The sequence below is a fragment of the Hoplias malabaricus genome, chromosome 5 (genome assembly GCF_029633855.1).
Source record: "Hoplias malabaricus isolate fHopMal1 chromosome 5, fHopMal1.hap1, whole genome shotgun sequence".
NCBI classification, from domain to species: Eukaryota; Metazoa; Chordata; class Actinopteri; order Characiformes; family Erythrinidae; genus Hoplias; species Hoplias malabaricus.
The window spans coordinates 49,762,922-49,785,384 of NC_089804.1; the positions used below are offsets into that span (position 1 = coordinate 49,762,922).

General features: G+C 37.8%; 2 protein-coding genes across 3 annotated transcripts; both read right to left on the reverse strand.

Annotated features, from left to right (window-relative positions):
* Window positions 1-95: 95 nt before the first annotated feature.
* Window positions 96-15,764, reverse strand: plekhm2 (pleckstrin homology domain containing, family M (with RUN domain) member 2). Of its 2 annotated transcripts, XM_066672515.1 has the most exons (20): window positions 14,951-15,764; window positions 12,914-13,020; window positions 12,671-12,780; window positions 12,433-12,532; window positions 12,218-12,305; window positions 11,946-12,120; window positions 11,461-11,520; window positions 10,170-10,440; window positions 8,972-9,790; window positions 8,771-8,840; window positions 8,316-8,406; window positions 8,126-8,190; window positions 7,892-7,980; window positions 7,482-7,614; window positions 5,063-5,250; window positions 4,607-4,672; window positions 3,908-4,067; window positions 2,940-3,119; window positions 2,639-2,755; window positions 96-2,453 (listed from the first exon to the last, which is right to left on the reverse strand). In XM_066672515.1, exons 1-20 carry the CDS (start codon window positions 15,008-15,010, stop codon window positions 2,316-2,318), a joined length of 3,087 nt encoding a protein of 1,028 aa, XP_066528612.1. In that variant the 5' UTR covers window positions 15,011-15,764; the 3' UTR covers window positions 96-2,315. The 2 variants fall into 2 exon arrangements, with proteins under 2 accessions (XP_066528612.1, XP_066528613.1); XM_066672516.1 differs by lacking the exon at window positions 11,461-11,520.
* A 1,004-nt stretch (window positions 15,765-16,768) lies between these two features.
* ddost (dolichyl-diphosphooligosaccharide--protein glycosyltransferase subunit (non-catalytic)) lies at window positions 16,769-20,815 on the reverse strand. Its single transcript, XM_066672048.1, has 11 exons — window positions 20,541-20,815; window positions 19,937-20,047; window positions 19,762-19,848; window positions 19,544-19,647; window positions 19,236-19,330; window positions 19,046-19,139; window positions 18,715-18,863; window positions 18,134-18,281; window positions 17,892-18,012; window positions 17,554-17,660; window positions 16,769-17,397 (listed from the first exon to the last, which is right to left on the reverse strand). Exons 1-11 carry the CDS (start codon window positions 20,749-20,751, stop codon window positions 17,248-17,250), a joined length of 1,377 nt encoding a protein of 458 aa, XP_066528145.1. The 5' UTR covers window positions 20,752-20,815; the 3' UTR covers window positions 16,769-17,247.
* Window positions 20,816-22,463: the final 1,648 nt, after the last annotated feature.

The following is a 22,463-nucleotide window of genomic DNA, read 5'->3' on the forward strand; positions in this document are numbered from 1 at the left end:
TAAAAATGTAAAAGGAATAAATCTGATGTTTGTTTTTCTTTAATACATTTTTAAAAATAAATAAATAAAATAAAATCTTCCTTTTATAAGGACACAGCTCAGTACATAAAGATTTGCTGGACCAAAATTCACAGAAAGGTTTAGCTTTTGACAAGTTACCGGACAGGTGAGATGTGTCTGACAAAACTACTAATACTACTGATTTACATATCACTAAACAGAATACCATTAAAAATATTGGAGATCTGTTTATTTTCTATGTACAAAAATGTTAATTTATCAACATTAAAAGAGAAACCAACACATGCAAGGTTTAGGGAATAGACGTGAGGCTGAATTACTTAATTTTTGACATTGTCATCAGACACAAATTAAAAAAGCAACTAAATACAAAAACAAATTATATGTCCATATACATTAAAATACAGGTAAAATGCTTCTGATTGATTTCAATGTCCCAAAATTAATCCATCATTGCCCAGCAATGTTCAAATGCACAGGTCCATCACAGTCCATTCTAATAGATTTCAACAAGCCTGAGGTTCAACTGCTCACATCTCATCTCGTTATTAACAACCTGACAAACATCTTCTAAAGTGTACTCAAGTAAACTCCCCTTTAATATCTTTATATTCGATCACTGGAATAATTTCTGGTTTGCACCCCTCCTGACAATAAGCCAAAATCAAGGAATGGTTAATTATTTCATATGCATAACGAAAATGCTTAACCCATGAAGGGGAAAACACATGGAAAAACATGAATTATGACATTTGTTATTCAAGAAGCAAAACACTGTTCGTATGGCATGGTGAGCTGAAAACAGCAAAAATGAACTACTGAAAAATCTGTGCTGAGACAGAAAATGTTCTTTAACACAATATACAATAACATATTCAAGGTGGTTCAGCTGTGAGTAAACATAAGGCCTCCATGATGTGATTGCATAAATACATAAAGGTCTGAGCAACTGAGATAATCTACAGTAGAATTATATATGACTTTTACATATACACATACAGACACGATTTGTCATTTTAGGGATTTATGTTGAATTCTTGTTGTTAGGCTATCTTGGGGCAAAAAGGCACTACAAACGCAAAACAAGGTAAACATGTAAATAAAACAATGGAGTCCCCTTTACAAGAAAGAAGAGATGTGTCTACAAGAGCATGGTGAAATATAATGTAAAAGAATAAATAAATAAAGTATGCAATACTGTGCATGAAAAATGTTCACATTATAGTTTTGCCATCAATGCCAATGCACCACTAAAATCAATTAAATGTACCTAAAATAATGCTGTTTTTAGAATGTCTCATCACTTAGTAGTAGACGAGAGTTTGAAAATGCACCAGATTTCACTTTCATAATGCACTTGGATAACATGGACAATAGGTTTAAAATAACTATTAAAAAAAAAAAAATTATTAAAATATAGCAGGCCAGTTTTAGAAAGCCAGGCAAGCTATGCATCCAAACTGCCTGATTATAAAGGTCTTATCGAATATCCCTCAGCAGAAACATTCATCCCATTAGTATAGCCTGTATAGCTTAAATAAAGTTTTGTGCAATCCTGCATTTAGGTGCAACCACAACCACCACTTTTGTTAATAACCTGCTCCATCTCTTTGCTCTTTTCATCACTGTGCAAGGTAAATTTGTCTGATTGGCTTGATTATTATACTCAGTATCAATAACCGTCTTCCTGTAGCAGCCAGAAAATAATTCAAAGAAAACTTTAAATTCGCCAAATTCGCCTAAAATTCGCCCAACCAGATCAAACTTTCAGTAACAGTCAGGACAGTAAACAATGTCTAAGTCCATCAGTAACAAGTACCTCTGCATACATACATATGGATTTTCTTGAGGTATTCATCAGTAGAAAGGTCTTTACAAGCAGAAACTTTATATTAACAATCAAGGCATTCAACTGTGTATTTATATGATGTACGCATATTCTGTACATTTGTGATGAAGCTTTCTCTTCTTCAAACCAATACCTTTGTGTTGAGAGAACATCACCTTCATCTTTGACAGTGAAAGGTTTAGTATACTGTAAAGCTTTTCTTTAAATACATGTGCAAGTGTAAACAAAAATTCTACCTTAGAATTAGCACAAATTAACTTCTATTAAGTATTCCCCATACTCCTAATCATTTCACTTTGAATATGATCCTCTTTGTGGATTTGTCAATGACAAAACATTGTGAGTAATTCTTGTTCCTGTCAAACACACAGCCTGCTGTTTCTACCTACATTAATAGTGGGAGTATTATTGAAAGCCCTGTCGTGTGCTAAACTGTGCACTAGTCTCAGCACCAAGGCTCTCTCTGGGATCTGCCTCTGTGCAGACTGTCACTCCTCTGCCAGGCACTTCTCATCAGCTCCAGCGCCTCCCTGCACTTCTTCTGCACAGAAATGTCTGACACAGGCTTACGAGGTAAACACACCTTAAAGGATAAAAGGGAGAAAGCAAATTAAGTTGCTTTATGAGTTTTCCTACAATGTACCATCTTACATTCAAACATTTTAAAACTATTTTATTAAGCTCTCTAATGTTGAATAAAGCATGAAAACAGTCAGTCATACTATATATATATATATATATATATATATATATATATATATATATTACCTGAAAAACAGATGTCCATATAATATCAAGTTCATCTAAGAGCCGATCCCTCTCCCCGCAGCCACTAAAATACAGGACCCAAGGAGGGAGGAAATGAGCCCGATCAGCTGCAAATTCCTACAGACAAAAAAGTACACTCATATAATCAAAATATAACAAGCTTTAGGAACAGATATGTAGAAAGTCTAAAATACCACAAGTGGTTGATTTATTTGGATTCACTGGTCTAGTGATTTTACGTCCAATTTTAGGACTTTAGAATCTCCCCAGAGAGCGGATGGCATAAGATGCTTGCACTTACGATAACACAATATTCTTTATTCTCCTCAAGACAAACAGCTGTGACGTCACTGACATCAACTCCTCCGAGGGAGCGGAAAAAACTGGTCTGACAGTCCTGATGACAAGTCAAGATCTTCCTGTCTGTTAGAACAAGGCAGCATGGGATACAAGGCGTGGGTGCTACTCCCTGTGGAATCACCTGAGAGATAGAAGGATTAAAAAAAACAAACAAGCATTAGACAAGTACTTATATATGCTAAACAAACAAGTAATCTCTCTGGGTAAGCCGTCTGTGGAAGAGACATATTACCAATTTTGTAAAACAAATTCTGTTATTCCGGCTTTTAATCAGAGGTTTTATTGCTTTACAGTAACATGGGAATTTTCCAATATTTTCCCTGCACATATCTGTTGATGCAGAATGCAATGTATACAAGTTTCTCAAATGTTTTGAACTAAATCTGGATCAGCATTATAGAAGAATAAAAAATTTTGTGGAGGGCTTAAATTATTAAAACATAAAAGGCAGAAGTTTGATAACAGCATTGCCTTCTTTACACCACAGTCTCTTCTAGAGCACAACACATCAACATGTTGTTGTCTGACTTTTTGCAACACTTGTGAGGGATCAGTACAGCATATGGGCTTGGGACTGGTACTGGGGGGTTGGTGGCAAACACAGGGAAAACACATCAATATCTACACTGACAGATGCCCAAGCAAACATCAAACCCCAGACTGCCAGGCCCCAAAGTTGTGTAGCCAAGATATCACTGTCACGCCACCATGCTGCCCGAATTCATCAACAATAATCAGATTAAAATATCAGCAAGAATATAGCAATCTATACTGACCAATTCCACCATTGTACATCACCATTCAACATTAACTACTTTATAAGTATTATTAATATATTCAAGAACACTAGTAGACAAAACTACAAGGTAATACGATTGTTAAATTGTATAGTGAAAAGATATGACATACCCCTTTAGATACAGCCTGGCAAATGAGCTGCATCCAGTCTGCCATGTCCTGCTCATTCTCAGCACTCAGCTCCAGAGCCGGACGTGCTGTAAGAATCACCTGAAATGCGTGAGGCCTCTCTGTGCTGTTTGAGCGCCTGCAGCCCCCACAGTGCTCACCGCTTAAGTGCGTACCAAAAGAAAAAAATGTAATTCAATAAAAATCACATGGATCAGTCCCTTGGCAGATATTTCATTAGCAAACATTCACAACCATAGGAAAGATTTCATTTTGCATAATACATTTAATTTTTTTTTTTGCTGCTGTGCTGTCATTTACCTCCATGCATACATTTGATTAAATAAATGCATCCAGCTGGGCATTATTAAACTATAAATATTAACATCCCCAAATGGAGCATGTGAACAACATAGTAGCACAGTCCAGACTTCACTTTGATGGGAGACTGCCAAAATTTGCTAGTACTAGTATTATATAAGCAAGCATTGATCTATTGTAGTCCATTTTAATAACCCAAGATATTTACATGCTTTGATTCAGATAATGACACTTGATTTAACAGGTTTACAAGAAGTGTATTACCCATCTATGAAGGCCTGTTCACTAGGATTGGATTGGATTTGTTGTAAAAAGCTGACGAAAGTGTTCACGCCAGTGAGTACAGTTTGTTACATAAAATATCTTCCCAGAAATGCTTACCCCATGGTAATTGACATCAGTGGAGTTACATCTGTCTGCTCAGCATATTGATAGAGGATCCCATTACTGAAGAATCAGATATTCAAGACACATGAAAGAATGAATAAAAAGACATTTTATGCCAGGAAAAGCAATGATATTTTAAAAGTCATGGTAGTTTGCAACTAAAAAAAGCATGCTGTGTGTAGATAGCACAATTAAACAGTATAAACTAACAGTATAAGCCCACTTGTTTTTGCTCTACCTCTGCACAGATAATGTTTAGATTATTATGAACTGTGGCATCAATATGTCCTCATATTCTGTGGTTCTACATTTCCAGAGAAGGTACACACATAACGCTACATGATTAATAATAATAAAACAAATTTGCATTTCTGTATATTCAGTAATTGTGCCTGTCTATAGTGTAGGTTACATGTATTGAAAATACAATTCCAGGCATTCCTCCCACACCTGAGCACAAGGTAACAGCTTTTCCACAGCTCTTTCCCCAAGTATGAAGTCCCTGCACGATACAGAAGAGCACCTTCCTTGGTGCTGCGTGATATCCCTGAGCCTGTTGGAGTGGGAGAGCCTAAAGACATATCCATGGGGTCCTCCCAGTGAACCAGGGAATACAGACGGATTCTGACATCAGACACCTGCACACATACATATCCAGTGTAGAAATGAGGAGAACCGAACACATCATACTACAATCCAACAGGAACTCATTATGATTTATTTCATTTGAATTTAATTAATTTAAAGTTAAGAAAGGCCATTTTTTTTAACATATGAACTAGATGTGACCACAAGGTGTAAAATAGAGTAAAAAAACATCCAGACAAACAGGTAATTTAGACCCAGAGTCTATAAATGGTTCCAAAACCTTCCTTCTATTTACTCCACTTGCATGTTTATGCACTTATCTGTCAACCCTAACATCATGAGATGATTTTCCTATTACAACCTCTCCTGGTGATGTTATGCCCACTGCTCTTTTAAAAGAAGTGTTTGATATAATAGGACATAGCCTACTAGTTATAGTTAATTCCTCCCTATGCTCAAACATTGTTCCTACCTGCTTTAAGCATGCTGCTGGCCACCCCTTAAGTAAGAACCATAATCTTAGTGCTACTATACTCAATCATTTTTGTCTGATCTCAAAACTACCTTTTCTTTCTAAGGTTTTGGAAAAGGTTGTGCTTTTGCAACTGTGGGCTCATTTGACTAAAAAAATGCATTTTTGAATAGTACAGAGTCAGCCCTTCTAAAGGTGATCAATGCCCTATTCTAGCATCATTTCACTGGCTTCCTGTAGACTATAGGACCAAGTTAAACATTTTGCTGTTTGTTTTTAAGTCATTAATTGGTCTTTAAGAGCTTCAGCTCTACCCTGTCTCCAGGTCTTTGAGGTCATCAGATCAGCTGCTGCTCACAGTGCCACTGTTTCGTTTGGAACTCAAAGGTGAGCAGGCCTTTGCTATTGCTGCTCCAAGACTGTGAAACAGTCTACCTCTGGATATTAGGTCTGCACTCTGTTGATGCTTTTAAGTCTAGGCTTAAAACCAATTTTTATCGACAAGATTATGGCTCAGTAAACTGATCATTGTTGTATTATTTTGATTTTCTTATACATTAGATGTTGTTTTATTTTGTCCCTATAAAAGTATTTTAAATGTACATCACTTTGGGTTAAAATATGCTTTATAAATAAATACTTATTTACTATGTGACAGATAAGGGCATAAACAAGTAAGTGGAGTAAATAAAAGGAAGTGATTTTTTCCATCTATTTTTTCCTCCTTCACCTTTTCTTCAAGAACTTTTTAAATACTGACACCTTCAGGTTTTATAAGTTGAATGCAGCAGTTGAAACAACTTTGATTTTGTGTTTCCAAGGCTTTCATCTCTCCCAATACACTAGGGACCTGAAGTGGTCTTAAAAAATTAGGCTTTTTAAACTTTGTCAATTCTGTGGAAATTACTCGTAAATTTTCTTTCTCTATAGGAGCAGAATTGTTCTTAATTGTCATTTTAGAGAGTCTAAATTGTGAACTTGCTGCATGTTTGCACTTTCTCACACTCATTCACAAGCCCAATTGCTGTAATAACATCTTATAGTAGTAGCGGAATAGGGTAGAAGTGTACTTTCAAATGCATTTGTAAAATCGTGGACAAAAATATGTCCTTACTGTAAGCCCTTTTCTGTGATTAGTATATAAATAAGTATGTAAATATTGTCCAAAGGCTAAATATGTATACTGATACTTATGTAGACTATTCCCTAAAAGACTTTGTAAGTGTTAGGCCACTAAGTTAATTCAATGAAATGAGCAACATTTGCTGGTAAATTAGCCACACTGAAGTCCTGTGGTGGGCGGCACGGTGGCACAGCAGGTAGTGTCGCAGTCACACTGCTCCAGGGACCTGGAGGTTGTGGGTTTGATTCCCGCTCCGGGTGACTGTCTGTGAGGAGTTGGTGTGTTCTCCCTGTGTCTGCGTGGGTTTCCTCCGGGTGCTCCGGTTTCCTCCCACAGTCCAAAAACACACGTTGGTAGGTGGATTGGCGACTCCAAAGTGTCTGTAGGTGTGAGTGTGTGTGTGTTGCCCTGTGAAAGAGTGGCGTCCCCTCCAGGGTGTATTCCTGCCTTGCGCCCAATGATTCCAGGTAGGCTCGGGACCCACCGCGACCCTGAACTGGATAAGCGGTTACAGATAATGAATGAATGAAGTCCTGTGGTATTGCAGATTTTGTACAGAATGTGACTGAATACATTCTTTGCACTCTGATATGTGATCTAGCATTTCTGTCTAATATCAACCCAATATCAACACCAGGCATTGGATCTGTGGCACTTCTAGCAACAGTATATCATGAGCCTCATACCTCACATTGGGACTCTTGACAAACAAACTTTGTGAGGGCCAGCTTCTCCATTGTGGCATCAGTCAGGACAGCAGGGTAAGGTGGCTCCCTATAGCCATTAATCATGGCTGACTTCAATACATTGAGAAACCAGCTACAGCACAGGGAACACATCACAACACAGAGGGAGAGGGAAACTTAGCAAAGGCTGTTTCAAGAACATCCAATATCAGTCTTACTGTCAATTTCCAAATTTACTGAGCAGCAGCAGGTAATTATCTGACTCCGGACCAAAATAAATTATGTTTTCATTACAGCTTTGAGATCCAGCCATTCTACCACCACACACTTCTTCTTACAGCTCCAAGCTGCTACAATAATGCATTGAAATCCAGACAGAACTGAAAGTGTAATGGACAATGCAGACTCACATAGTGAGTGAGCAATCTGCAGTATCCAAGAGGAACTGTCTTCTTCTGTTGGTGCACACCAAAGTGACTGTCTGCTGGTCCAAACCCACCTAAGGCACAAAACAATCCACTCATCTTCACTGCAGTATATCTACATGTGTATATTATATCTACATATAAACATCACAGTTAGGTGATATACTGAACATATTCAGACTTAAAAGAAATTAAGCCCTATGATAGAAATTTACTCACAGATATGTAATCTAGCTCACTATAGGACACAGCTTCCTCTACAGTATATGGCTTTTCTGCTGCCCCTAAAACAGGGGGGAAAAAATAATAACAAATCACAGCCAAAAATACATGTTAAAACATATTTGCACTATTAATTTTAAAGGTTATCGTGATTATTTGCTGTATTATGTCACAGTGGTAGGCTCACCTTTCCTCAACAGATAAATATAACAGTCTGTCAACAGCAGATATAGTGGCTGCAGATCCCCCTCCATGTGGCCTGTACTCATCCTCACCATCTGGAATATAGGACAGAAAATAAGCCAGTATGCAACCATATAATGCTCAATATGACAACAATTTGTATTACTTCTGCTTCAGGTTAGTCATTACAGTGATACTTTGGTAAAAAGTCTAATATCAGCCTGTTTCAAATGTACATAAATTGACCAGCACAGGTTTGCTATCCAAATTATTCCTATAAGTTTTACACGGGAGCTAATGTAGCTAAAAGAAATGTAACCCACTTGGCTCAATGTCCACATATGCAATCCAGCAGATATTGTGTGCTGTTTTTTGGGTTTTTCTTTTTAGGGTTTTATAATTTTATATTAAACAATACTTTAAAGCAAATGAAATTTCTTCTATAAACTCAAGTTATACCTTAAATAGTTGTTCTTCATTCTCCCTAAACACATGAATCATGAGAAGCAGTAGGTGATTGTTATCCACACTGAAAAAAACAACAACAAAACAACACAAAGTAAACTCACCCATCCCTGTTGTAACTTTGATCATATACTGATTCATCAATACAATTTAGTTCCACTGACCGTACAAGATAAGCTCTAAATTAAATCAAACCTGAACTCTGCAGGATGATAACTTTCTGTTGGACTGCCTTCATATGCCTCCTGCTCTTCTTCAGCTTTGCTTTCAGCAGGACCATTTTGCTGCATCACCTCCTTAGTAGCTTTCTCTAGGGGGATGGAGGATGCATCTTGCTCTGCTGCTTCACTTTCTCTCTCATCTTCATGGCCACCAAGTACAGCCTGCGACTGGCCATGCCCTGCAGGGTCATGGCTGCTACTACTCTGGGCAGCAGGGTCTGGACTGTGGGGGGTAAAGCAGTAGAAGGCTGTAGGAGGCATGGTGGCTTGGAGGAAGCTGGGGCTCTGTTCCAAAATCTGCTGCTGGCAGTCTGGATCAGGAGGCTCTCCTCCAGCATCCTCTCGAAAGGGCTGATGCTGAAGAAGAGCTGCAGCAGGGTTAACTACACTTATGTCATCCTGTGCCTCCACTTCTTCCTCATCCTCTCGTCGCTCCCAGCTCTTTCCATCCAGAGCCCCATTCAACCTGTCCATTACATCTCGGAGTGGCTGACCCACACTGTCCATGGATATATCCGTCATCTCAGGCAGGCGCAACAGGCCTTCATTCTCCTCAACCTCCCTTTCCTTCACATCTGTTTTTACTGGGTCATGTACCAAGCTTGCCGGCACATCCAGGGGACTCCAGCTGTCCCCATTAGGGCGTTCTTCTGCACTGCCCATATTACACACAACCTGAAGGGATTCCTCCGTTTCTGCTGGTTCAGGAGAAGGCATATTGTGTCCACTGCTCACTGAGTCTGTCGATCCCTTCCCCCTTCGTTTCCTACCATGTTTCCTCCTCCTTGCCATCCTATAAGAAAGACAGCATTAACTGTGTCAACAGCAAGGGAAATTTTTATCCCCCCATCTTGACCCTGATATATTCTAGAGCAAAATATTCATTATGAACAAGTGTCACTGTATTTTTCATTCCATCAAATACAACAGCATGGCCTAACCTTTTAAGTTTGCAAATAACAAGCATTAGTTAACAGTACACTCTTGAACGCTGACATAAGAGTCTAAAATGCTATTGCTTCCCTGTTCATAATATTTTTAATTATTAAAATAGGTTATATTCGTTTTCTTGTCTAAATCAAATATCTAAACCAGTAGGGTTAATTGACTCAAACAGTGGGCAGAGTATGTTTACAACCCTCTTGTGAACTAAGCAGGAACCAAGCACTTACCTGATGACCTCCAGCTCCATGCTTGTACTCTCAGTATCTTCCCCATTGTTGGTATCATATCGGCTGGCTGTGTGCACTGGAGTGACATCAGCTGAAGTGTTAGTGTCTGAATCCTCGTTAAAGGGGTTGTGCCGAAACGTGGGGCTACGAGATAGAGATGTGCTCCTGATGGGAGCTGCTACAGTCCTGATCACAACAGAGTCACTGACCACTGTCTGGGGGTCAGATGCTGAAGAGCGAGGCCCACTGACAGGGTCAGTCAGGTCTCCTTCTATAAGTAAGGAAAAGAGAGGAAAAGACATGATTCTAGGATTCTTTACATATTTGGAAATACACAGGTCAAGCCAAAAATAATGCTCCAGCAGGAAAGGGCTTGCAGATGCAATAGTAGGGACTGTTGCCAAAGTCAGGACAATTCCACAAACGAAAAAAAAAACAGACAGATTTTACTTCTCAAGAAAAGAAGGCCTGGCTTCAACCACACTGCAATAGCTTCCCACCATTTTCTTGTTTAGTACACTGCAAATAAAAAAATCTGATCTAAAATCTAAAGACAAAATCCAATCTAAGGAAAGAGCTATTTTTATTAGATGTTTAATAATTTAAATTGTTAGAAAAATGCAATATGTTAAATATATAAATATTGCATTTAGCTTTTCAAGTAAACAAGTTGGTTCAACCCAGGCCAAAAACATGCCTAACTGCCAAAGAAACACAGCTGCTAAGAGGGAGGTAAAGCAAGCACCAGGTGAAGTGCATTTTAGCTGAAAAAAAGCTTTGCAAAATGTAAATATCCTGCATAAAGTCTGCAAATGATTTAGTTCTGTTTAGACACAATTCAATCCCAAACTCCTGTATTTCAGCTTGAAACAAAAACCTTAGATAAACAACTAATTTAAACATTATATTTATAAATGCCCCACTTTATTTGTCATGCATTTTACACTGTATATTGATCTACAGCTCTAGACAAAATGCTATAGAAACAATAATCACTATTTAAGTCACTTTTTAGGATTTGATTTTTTTATACTCAATTTGTGGTACTACATATACTTGGAAAGTGTTTAGCCTTATAAAAACAACACTTTCAAAGACAAAACTGTGGGACACTTCATACATATTTATTTTATTTTCATCTACATTAAAGGAAGCTATACCCTTTCCAACAATGCTTCTTTAAATAAATCCAAGGTAAAACGGACATGCATGATGCTGTGAGTAATGCTGGATGGGAAAACAGAGTTGAGTGTTGTTAAGCTGGGGTGGGAGTGTAATAACCATGTCCCACCTTCCCAGTCTGCACTTGGCATTGACTGCAACACAGGGAAGATGTCACCAAAATCATAATCTAAAAAAGGAGGGATAAGACTTAACATTAGAGAGGAAAAAAATATACTAGATGGAAAAGTAAAAAAAAAAAAGAGTGAAAGCAAATAGATGTGATGAATTCTATATATGAAATATTGTAGATGAAATGCACATAAAATATATCTATAAAACAAACCGATAAAAAGAAGATGGGTGATTTAATGGGATGTAGAGAGTCGAAACTAAATTATGTCCCTTAGATTTAATTAAGGTACATTATTATTTAAATATTCAAATACACAAATAAAAAACAGCAAACAATTAATTGTATTTAGCTCAATGTATCCTATGCGTTTTGAAGAATGAACCTATATCAGAAAAAAAATTTTAGGAGAAGTAAAAGTAGGGAAATAAATTAAGACAATAGAACAGAAAAATAGTTATTGTGTCAAAAAAAACCCTTACCTTCACTTGAAGGGGCAATGGCACTGTCGTCCCATTCAAGGTTAGTGGACGTGAGGGATGTGAAAGAGTGCAAAGACAAGCTGTCTGAACTGGGCAATCTCTCCTCAAAATCCAAAAGATTCTGAGGTTTGTAGTACTCTGGCATGTAAGGTGCCACATCCAGATATGGAACATCCTATCCTCAGTAAAATATAGGAAGATGAAAATGAGAAGTAAAAAAAAAAATTTACAATGTACAAATTTAGAGTTGGCAAATCATGTGAAACTCTTACCAGTTCAAGGTCAAAACGGATGAACTCCAGCCCAGAAACAAGTGTAAGGAACAGAGTGAGGTGGTCATGACTGCAAACCAATGCATTTCTGAAAAACAAGGAACAAATATCACAGGTTTTTTCATCTTGTTTCGCTATCTGTTTCACTATCCCTGACAGTCAAAATTCTGATAAGGAGAAGATGCATCACAACATAGCAATACTCAACATCTTACTTGAAATAATATTTATGAAGGAGTGCTTGATTCTCTTGAAAAAGACGAAGGTAACTTTCTAAAGAACTTTCACTGAGTGCCAGGTATAGCCATGCCCGACCTAAAGAGCAAAAATAAATATTCACTCTTGATGTCCCGTCTAGCAAAAATAAGTATTCAAATCTGTAGATATTACAAAATATGCAATAATGTAAACCTAAAACCTTTAGTAAAGACAATTTTTTGTATCATCTCTCACTTCTGCCAAGGTTGGTGGCTATGTGCTGGAGTTCCTCTATTTGCCGGACAGCTTCTCGTCTTGTAAAGTGTAAAACTAAGACCCAGTATCCTGAAGAAATATCCTGCAACCTTAAATGAAACAGGAAAAGGGCAATTAGCAATGTGTGTGTGCATTAATTCATTGATTTCATTTAAACATTTACATGAGTATATACGATTGTTTTTGGCACCTTGCAAACATTTCTTCAACAAAATATCCTACCCATATAATAGAGCATGGTCCAGGTGTTCACACAACCGTTGAAGAACCCGGTCATGATTCCTGATGGCTGGTGTCTCGTCCTCACAAGCAGCAAAGTAACTCTGCAACTACAAGTTTTTAACACAAATTTATGGTATAGTAACACATTCCAACAAGGTACAACTACAATATTCTGTAGCAAACATAAATTCTCAGAACATGTGCCTCACCTCTTGAATCCAAAATTTTCAAGCTGGGTTAAGATATTAAATTAAAATAAAGTAAAAATCTAGCTGAAGAACTGAAAGACCAATCAATATAAAATTTAGAACTTCTGCAGAAACAAATATTCCACTCCCCTGCACTGAAACGCAACGGTGAACATTGCTAATACCAAGCACCTGACAATCGTGTGACCTACAAGACTGGTGTTCTGGAGGGGAAAGCAGATCCAGACCCTGCCCAGACAAAGTCTACAGGGACTACATGAGACATTAATCTACAAAAGCTAAAGCAAATATGTCCATTTTTTAATAATAAATATAGACAAATATTAAAAATGTGCTAAATTAAATTTTAGAAACATAGCTTACTTTGGCAAACAAATTGGAAAACTACTATTTATATCATGTAGGCTATTTAGACATGACATTCTCTTTATAGTTAAATATAAAATAACATTAAGTCATCCTTGCTACTACCTTTATTTTATCAGCTCCACTTACCATATAATTGCACTTTGTAGATCTACAATCACAGAATTTGTCCATCCATGTCTATCACATTGTTAGCCCCCTTTCATACTGTTCTTCTATTATTAGGACCCCCAAAGAACATTAATTATTTGGGTGGTGGACCACTCTCGGCACTGCAGTGACACTAATATGGTGGTGGAGTGTTAGCATGTGTCCTGCCTGAAAACTATCAGACACAACAGTGCTCATGGAGTTTTTAAACACCTCAGTGTCACTGCTGGACTGAGAACAGTCCACCAAACAAAAATGTCCGGTCAAAAGCATCCTTTTGTTAGCATTCAGTGAGCACTGATGAAGCAATATAGGATGACCAACACATAATGTGCAGCACATAAACGTCTGTCTCTGACTTTACATCTTCGATGTGGACCAACAAAGCAGGTGTGTCGAATAGAGTGGTAAAGGAGTGGGCACAACTCTAGCAGCACTGCTGGGTCTGATCCAATGTACCACGGCAACACTTACAAATTGAGAACATCATCACTACAGCTGTGTTGCTGCAATGCTGAGAATGATCCACCATTCAAATAATACATGCTCATAGTGGTTCTGTGGGCACTTTGACCACTGAAAAGTGAAAGGGGGCTGACAAAGTATACAGAGCAACAGAGAACTAAGAAAATCCTCCTATTTGGTAAGTGAGGGGATTTAAATTGACATGAAAACAAGTAGGACAGTTTACAGTTTGGGTTGCTCTGTGTATGCTGCTAGTAAAAGCTGTTTCCTTCAATGTATTAACTAAATACATTGATATAATAACATCCCCAATTGGTAAAAAGAAACATAGCACTGTTCTGGGAATGCTTCTGTAAGTATGATTTATTCAATTATTTATTTTAAGAACTGATTATACTGGGATTGTGCATTATTTAATCAAGGAGAGTGCTTATTAAAATGAGAGAAAATTTAAAACCACTAATTATTTCATACCTTTACTTAGATTTTAAACTGAAGGACAATCAGATGGAGTTTAGTCCAAGACTGTGCTAAAGCCAAGTCCAGAAGCCCTACTTCTATGTATATTATTATATCTTTATATATTATACATTATAGTGTACTCTACAGAAACACAAAACAAAGCACAAATATTTAGAAACTGCGGATCTCGGGGGGAGTTCTCGGTTGAAACAAACACAAAAGGCCGCTTCTCGGTTTTGTTTCTCAAGATGTAAAGGCATGCCTCGAGTCTGTTAGTCAGGCCCATTTATTCAGTGCCCTTAAGCCCAGTTTCTCCACCCCTGTAGCTTAATGAGCCTCCACAAATTACCGTACACGTTTAGGAGCTTGTCTATAAGTGTCTTACCTTTTTTACAGAGAGAGATATGTTCTCCAGGATCCTGTCTTTGACTTTGAGTTGATCCATGTTTGAGTGAGTGTGCGCGCGCCTGTTCGCCTGGAGAATGTCAGCTGATGGGGAGCTAAAGCTAAAGCTAACATTCACTTCTTCACTGGGGTTGGGTAAAGGGTTAGCACCCCCGACACATTAACGTTACACGTATAAGCCACTTTCAATTGGTTTACCAGTTTCACAACCGCTTATATACAATACCTTAAGATAGTTTACCTGTTTCTGACATGGCTGACCGAGTTTTAGCCTTTTTAAATTAACTTCTTAACCTTCCTTTTTAGTGTTACTGTATCTGCCGTTTAACCTGGCCGCTTTTCTTGTTTTCTATTGTCGGAAGCAATAGTTGGTTTTCCCGCAACGTATAGCTATATTATACTAAAATAATACATTACTAGCTCACAAACCTGCACAAAACTGACGGTAGCTCTGAAGGATTTCTTAAAATTATTTTTCTTGCCTTGCGTTAATTTAACCAGATGACATCATCTTGCATTCAGCACTAATTCAGCTGATACTAGATCATTAAACTGCTGCTACCAGTGAAAACATTTCAGTTCCAAGATACACTGCTGTTTGTTTGGGCGGCTGAGTCTGAAGCCACTGTCAAACAGAAAGATGACAAAACATCACATGCTCAACTGGCACAGTTCATCGGTTGTAAGCATAGCACAGAACCAGAACCAGAACCTGTCAGCAGTAGCGCAACACAATATTCACAAGTTAAAGATAGCTAGCTACATTAATCAGTCGTACTTAAACTACCATCGAATAAATAAACGAATAAATACCGACTATACCAAATTCGGGGAAAGTAATGCGACGTTCTTCTCAAAATAAAAGTCCTACCTAAACCTGAAGCTGTGTCCCCAATGGCTCCGCTCCCTTCATAGTGCACTATTGAAGACGTAAAACTTCGGCTATATCAACACAGTGCACTTTACGCCAAATATAAATCAAGTTATATTCAGATGTATGCTGCACAACTCCCTGTTTATATCATAGTTTAAATGATATAAATATCATAGTTTGTGAGTAATGTAGTGCACTATATAGGGATGTTACAGCCAATTGTGTAACAGCCTTGGACTGCGGAATCGCGTCCAAGAAACTCTACGGAGCCTCACTGTTGATGTCTAGTTAACAAAAACAATTAGCAGTACACCCATATAATTATGGCGTGGGAATAGGTTCGACCATGTCACGACTAGGAAAGGTGTGAGATTCAATTCTATACGTTTTCTTTAAATTTAATCTAATTTCCGTTCCCTTTATTATTATTAAAATATTATGACAATGAATGTCAACAGGACTCCACAGTCCTGTAAGATTTGGAAGTTTCAGATACGTCTATAATAATTTATTTTATTGTCTCTGTATATCCCTGTTGTACTTTTGCAATAAAGTGTGTAGTGTACTATAACAATCCTGTGCTCTAAGATACTGTACAAATTTATGGTATACTTTAATACCAACCATCAGTATTATAATTAACATTATATTTATGACATTTATACAGTACTTCTAAGTAGATATTCAGACGTACTATATTTGATTAAATTATATATAAATAAATACATACATTTATTTCTTTATTTTTAAAATAAGGCATTCCACACAGTGCCCCAAGTATCCCAGACAAGGATTAACAAATCCTGGACAACAATTTCCTTTCAAATGAAAATCTCAAATCAGAATGCTTTGTAGTCCAAGACTTGGTTTAATGCATGCCAGGAAACCAGCACAGTGTCAATGCAATGTGTGTATTTAATTCTGAAACAAGACCAAGAAGAGTACTGACAAATGAACAAATGAATGTTTCACTAGGTTTTGTGAGAGGTGGAATGGACATTTTAATGAACGTTGATTCTTTTATAGGATTTTAACATTTTTTTCGTCACACATTCAAGCTTCACAAACAAACAGATCAGTGCATTTTGTGTTATGTTCTAATCAACAACAGCATTTAAGCATTTACATAATGGAACCTCTCATTTTAGTTAAATAACCAAATAATGAATCAGCTTGAACATTGCTCAAATCCCACCCCTGAAATCATACAAAACGTTTTTGACCCAAGTTTACAAATGCTGCTTTCAAAATGCTTTTGTTGTAGTGGCATATCTGACCCACGAGAATGACCCCACACCAGCACAGGCCAGATTTCATCTGCTGACATGTGCAAGAAGACTGGATCAACCCAATCTTAAGATTTTTATTTTGAAGAAGAAAATCACTTGTCTCCTGTCTCCTACTTAATCAGACTTCTCTTTCTCTTTCATGTGAAGAAAGACAACACTGAATACAAACAGTCCCGCCATCATGGAGAAGACACTGGCGTAATAAGGGTAAGCAGATGGAATAAAACGCTCATACTGAGTGTGCTGAAGCGGACGAACAGACACCTGTAAAACAAGACAAATAATACACAGGTCCACTTTTCAATACCAACAGCAGCTGGGACACAGTTTATATGTTCCATGAAAATGATCCAGAAATAATAATAATATAGGATTTACATGTAGCCTATGAAAGATAGACCTAGTTATTCAAATGCTTACCTGTGTGGAGGAGTAAAGATGTGTGTAACCCAGTCTGTTGTAATCAACTTTGAACTGAAACACTCCATACACATCAGGCAGCTTAAACTGGACACTGTATTTGCCACCTGAAAAAAAAAGATGTTTTATGATTTTGTTCTTATTAAAGTGTGGTTACAATGTATTATGTCAGTGCAACTATGTTTACATGCACACAATACTACAGCTCTAAGCTCACACTCAAGACCAAGACACTAGAAATTCTGGTGTTTATCTTACAAAGCAGGTTTAACTTCTTAAAATAAATGTTTGCTGTAGAATGTAAAAATTCAGAGTTTTAAAATTAACAGTTTGCATACCATTTTTCTTGAGGTAGGTCCTGATGAAAGGATCAATTCTGACAAACTCTAACTGAATGTCATCTCCATCAAATGGCACCCAACGGCCCTCAGAGAGCATCTCAATCACGATGCTATATTCCTGTTTTCAGCATGATGAATGCAGAGAGTAAATGAGCACTTCCGATTCCAGATAATGACTTATGGTCTATTCTCATAAATAAACGTTTGATCTTATGAGGAAAGAAAATAAACCAACTCACCACAAGGTCAGTGATGGTGTAAGCAGCAGGGGGAGTGCTCTCGCCCACCGGGTGGTGGGTTACCACCCCAACCCTAAGGACACCTGCCTCTTTGAACACCCAACGAGATAGGGCCTCAGCAAGCTCCTGGTTACCAGTCTGTGGGAACCTAAACAAAAAGTATCTCGTTATATAGAATTCCCTAATCTGAAGTGCAGGTTCCAGTTTTAAAAACTTTTCTTATTAGACATGAAAAACACTAAGTTGCTAAACCAGTTCCTTGATGTGATAAATATAAACAAAATATGTTGATGTTCATTGTAAAACTGACCTATATTGATAATTAATTAAAGTCTAATTTGTCTACAACGAACATCCAGAAAAGTAATTACAGAAAATGTAAAACTGAAGTGTTTTTAAATGTTTTGAGACCAACATTTGTTTTGGATGCTACAAAGAAGCCCAAGCTAAAAGTAATAAGGACAAAGCAAGAGTGACCAAATGAGGAGATCATCCTAGGCAATAATTTCACAAATTATCAAATTACTGCTCTGACTGATTAGGAAAAGTGAATTTTCTTTTCAACATAAATTGAGGCTAACCTCTTTGACCCTGGGATAGCTTTCTGCACAGGTGAGTTGAAAAAGGCATCACTGAAGAAATGCAAGGAACCACTGAAGACCACACGAGCATTGTTTCTTGCTTGGAGACCAGCAATCAGCAGAGTATTCTTTCCTACTGCATGAGGGTACTGTAATTTTATAATAGAAAAAAAAATATATAGTATACTAGTGCTGCACCACATCAGAGCTCTAATGTTACAAGCCTAAAATGTAATAAATGAAGATGAGAAACTCTACAATGAGGGTATTAGTACAATCTTTACTGATCCAGAGTAAATGCTATACTTTTGATTAAATAGTTCAGATTTACTTGTGTAATTGGACGATCAGGGAAGTAGGAGTAAGAGGTAGAAGAGCCTGTCAGAATGTCTAAGACGAGGGGGTTGTCAGGATCTGCCACCATGCTGAAAAAAGAAGAAAATATCAATAAATTATTAATTTAATTCTGCAAGAACTCACCACTACATAACAGCAGCATGCATGTGTTAAAGACTACCCACCCAACACCCTTGAAGAGGATAGGTTTCTCAGTGGGCTTGCCAACAATAGTTGGAGCTTTGAGAAGATTTTCTGGGTCTGCAACAATCAAGGTGTGCTGTAACAAGATGGACAAACTATTTAAAAACTACACAAAACTATTTTAGTAGTACAGACAGTAGAGTCTTGGTCAGGTGTTTTTTTTTTTTTTTTTTTTTTTTTTTACACCCAGGAAACTGAAAACTTATAATAAATTAAGGTATGGTCTGCTCAAATTCCACATTTGGTAACATTTCAATCTCATATGTATGCAGAACATTCTTCCACTCACCTCACCAGGATCAGACACATCATAGTTATGATGATCAATGACAGCTGTCTTCTCTTCATCAAACTCAATACCACATTCACTACCTAGCTCTCGTAGTGGGTCTCCTGCAATACATTAAATTCTCCATTAGCATGACCACAAAAAGATTATGAACTTGATTCATAATGTATGATGTTCCATGAGGTACAATATGTAAAATGTAGTGGAAAAAAGCTCACCAATATCTGAGCTTGCTGCAACCAAGACGTTGCCCCCACCATCTATGAAAGCTGTGATGGTCTCCACATTAATATTACCTCCAAAATCTGAAAGATACATTGTGTTGCAATCACAATTAATACAACATTTCACTCAGATTTTGATTAGTGACAAAGTGCTGAGGCTGTGTCTCACCTTCCACAGATGGAGAGAAAATGATGAGATGGTCATAGAGGAACTGGCCATACTTGATCAAGGAGAGGCTGGAATCATCAGCAGTCTTAAATGTGAGGTCAAAGCCACGATCTGAGGAGGAGATCAGAAAGTAACATAAATAAAAGACACAGCATGCAAATTTAACAGCTTAGGCATCTACTACACTGCATTGTGAATGGAGGTTCTACAGTGAAAAAAAGAATGTCATTCCAGAACTAGGATTTCTCCCTGTGTGGGGAAACTGACACATTAAGATATATTTCTAGTAAACATTAGCTGAGCTCTAAATTACGCAGTGATACACTACACAAACGGCACTAATGAAAGCTCTTTTATTGAGATGTAGTGTTTTTGATATTCTATCAAGTGTCCTAGATAAATCTCCGGTTAGGACGGAGCGCTTTATTACTGCCATATCAAAGGGAGGAAACGGATCTTATCTGAACAATTCTGCACGAAGTCAGAGGATGTTTTTAAATTTACAGAAATTTAAATGTGCAACTACAGCACAATTCACTACGTTTCCGTGTCAATTCTTGGACAAAACTTACGTTACTATTCTGCTGCTGCTTGTCTATCTCACCTGCTAAACTGCGGAAGAAGATTGAATGAGTGTCTCTAATGTTGGGGTTGTCCAGCAGAACCAGGGTCTTCCCGTCCCCCGCGACCAACTGCAGAACCAGCGCCGTGGAGAGAGCAAACAGAGCCGTGCTGCTGAACCCACCAGCTGAAGATTTAGACATGACAGAAGCTCGCTTTCTACTCTCCCTCATTACTGAACCGTCCCTCGCCATTTTCCTCTTGAACAACGTCAGCGCTAACGGAGATCAACTCTGACCCACAGACTCAACCAATCACAGTGCGCCTCATCGGTGTAAGACACTTCACGACAGGGAGACTCTCCACTTGGTGACGAAGCCACAGATTTTCTGTGGAGAAGGTGCGCCATATCCAACACTTGTCAGAATAAGGAGAAAGTTTTATAAGAAATACTATCTCATAATATGGTCTAACACACTAATATTAATTTATTTCTCATTGTGATATTTAATAATTCTGGATTGCAATGTTAAAATTATAAGAACCCTTCATCCAACTGCCGCCCACGTTAGTATTCTACATGTATCCACTTTATCAGGTCCACACTTAGCACTTAAGCTAATTATCCACAAGCAGAGTCTTGACATAACAGTGTAAAATATGTTACACCTTCAAATAAACTAACTAAACAATCCCATGTTCTAGAAATATCGATAGCAAGGAGACGGCGGACCACTGTTGTCCCACTGAGGGCAAAGTTGGAGTGTTTTGCACAGCGTTTTCTGGGCGGACCGTTAGTGATTAAACAGAATTTTAGAAAAAATGCCACATTTTAGCACTTTTCCATTCACAGTCCAATTTACATTTTTTCCTTCATTAGGTTCTTTTTGTTACCCTTTATAAATAAGATTAGTAAATAATTTTAATCCAGCACAATGTAAACAGTTTTACCATAATCATTTTATATCAGACTTATACTCATTATTATATCTCTGTTGGTAACATTTGTATTAGTTTAATAAAAGTCTCTGTGAATTTAAAATCTGTTTGATGAGATTAAAAATGAGTTATATCCTGTACACAGGACAGTAATCTGAGTGGTCCGATGGTGGACCAGCAAACTCCTCACAGACACCCGCAGCGGAACTGGAACCCACAACCTCCAGGTTCTAAAGAGCATATCACCAAAAGACATACGTGTTCCTTTTTTTTTCCAAACAAAAGAACTCGTAATCTAGTGATCTGCCAAAACTTTCAACACAATTTCAAGAAACAGCAGGGGGCGACCTACACACTTCTATATTCAACCACACCATTCATTTATAAGTTATTAGAAGGCAGCAATCTCGATGCCTTGTTGTCTTACAAGCCAGTGATGTATGTATTTTGAAATGACGGTGTTTGTAAGAGACAGGCTTTAAAAAACGAAATATTTCAACACGTTACCAAGTAACCGGTACGCCCATAGTGCATGCCGAAATAATTAAAAATTGTTTATACCAGCACTCATTTCAGACACATCCCGGCACTTTTCTCCCTCAGAATACTGCTTAGTAGACACTTAATATCATTCAGGTCATTTAAACAGCCCGTGTCCTGAATACAGAACAAGCCTGGATAAATATTTTGGTGTATTCGTCCTAAAGGCAAATAAACCCTGCTGAAAAAAAACCCAGTTTAAGACAAGCTTTTGCTGGCAGTTGGTTTTGGATGGTCTAAGCTGGTCTTTGATGGTCAAGGTGGTATTTTACCCTATGCTGGTAAAATAGATGGTTAACCAGCTCTTGACCAGCATAGGTTTTTTGTTTGTTTGTTTTTTTTTAAGCCATGTTCAGTCTTGGGGCAGCACAGTGGCAGGTAGTGTTGTAGTCATACAGCTCCAGGGACCTGGAGGTTGTGGGTTCGATTCCCGCTCCGGGTGACTGTCTGTGAGGAGCTGGTGTGTTTTCCCTGTGTCCACGTGGGT

Coding starts and splice junctions, on each gene's coding strand:
- ddost (XM_066672048.1), bottom strand. CDS start 20,751: ATGGCGAGGGACGGTTCAGTAATGAGGGAGAGTAGAAAGCGAGCTTCT. Junction 18,864..19,045: donor CTGATCGTCCAATTACACAA/GTAAATCTGAAC, acceptor ATAAAATTACAG/TACCCTCATGCAGTAGGAAA. Junction 18,013..18,133: donor ACACCATCACTGACCTTGTG/GTGAGTTGGTTT, acceptor TGCTGAAAACAG/GAATATAGCATCGTGATTGA.
- plekhm2 (XM_066672515.1), bottom strand. CDS start 15,010: ATGGATCAACTCAAAGTCAAAGACAGGATCCTGGAGAACATATCTCTC. Junction 8,191..8,315: donor TATTTATCTGTTGAGGAAAG/GTGAGCCTACCA, acceptor CCCCTGTTTTAG/GGGCAGCAGAAAAGCCATAT. Junction 7,981..8,125: donor GTGAGCTAGATTACATATCT/GTGAGTAAATTT, acceptor TTTGTGCCTTAG/GTGGGTTTGGACCAGCAGAC.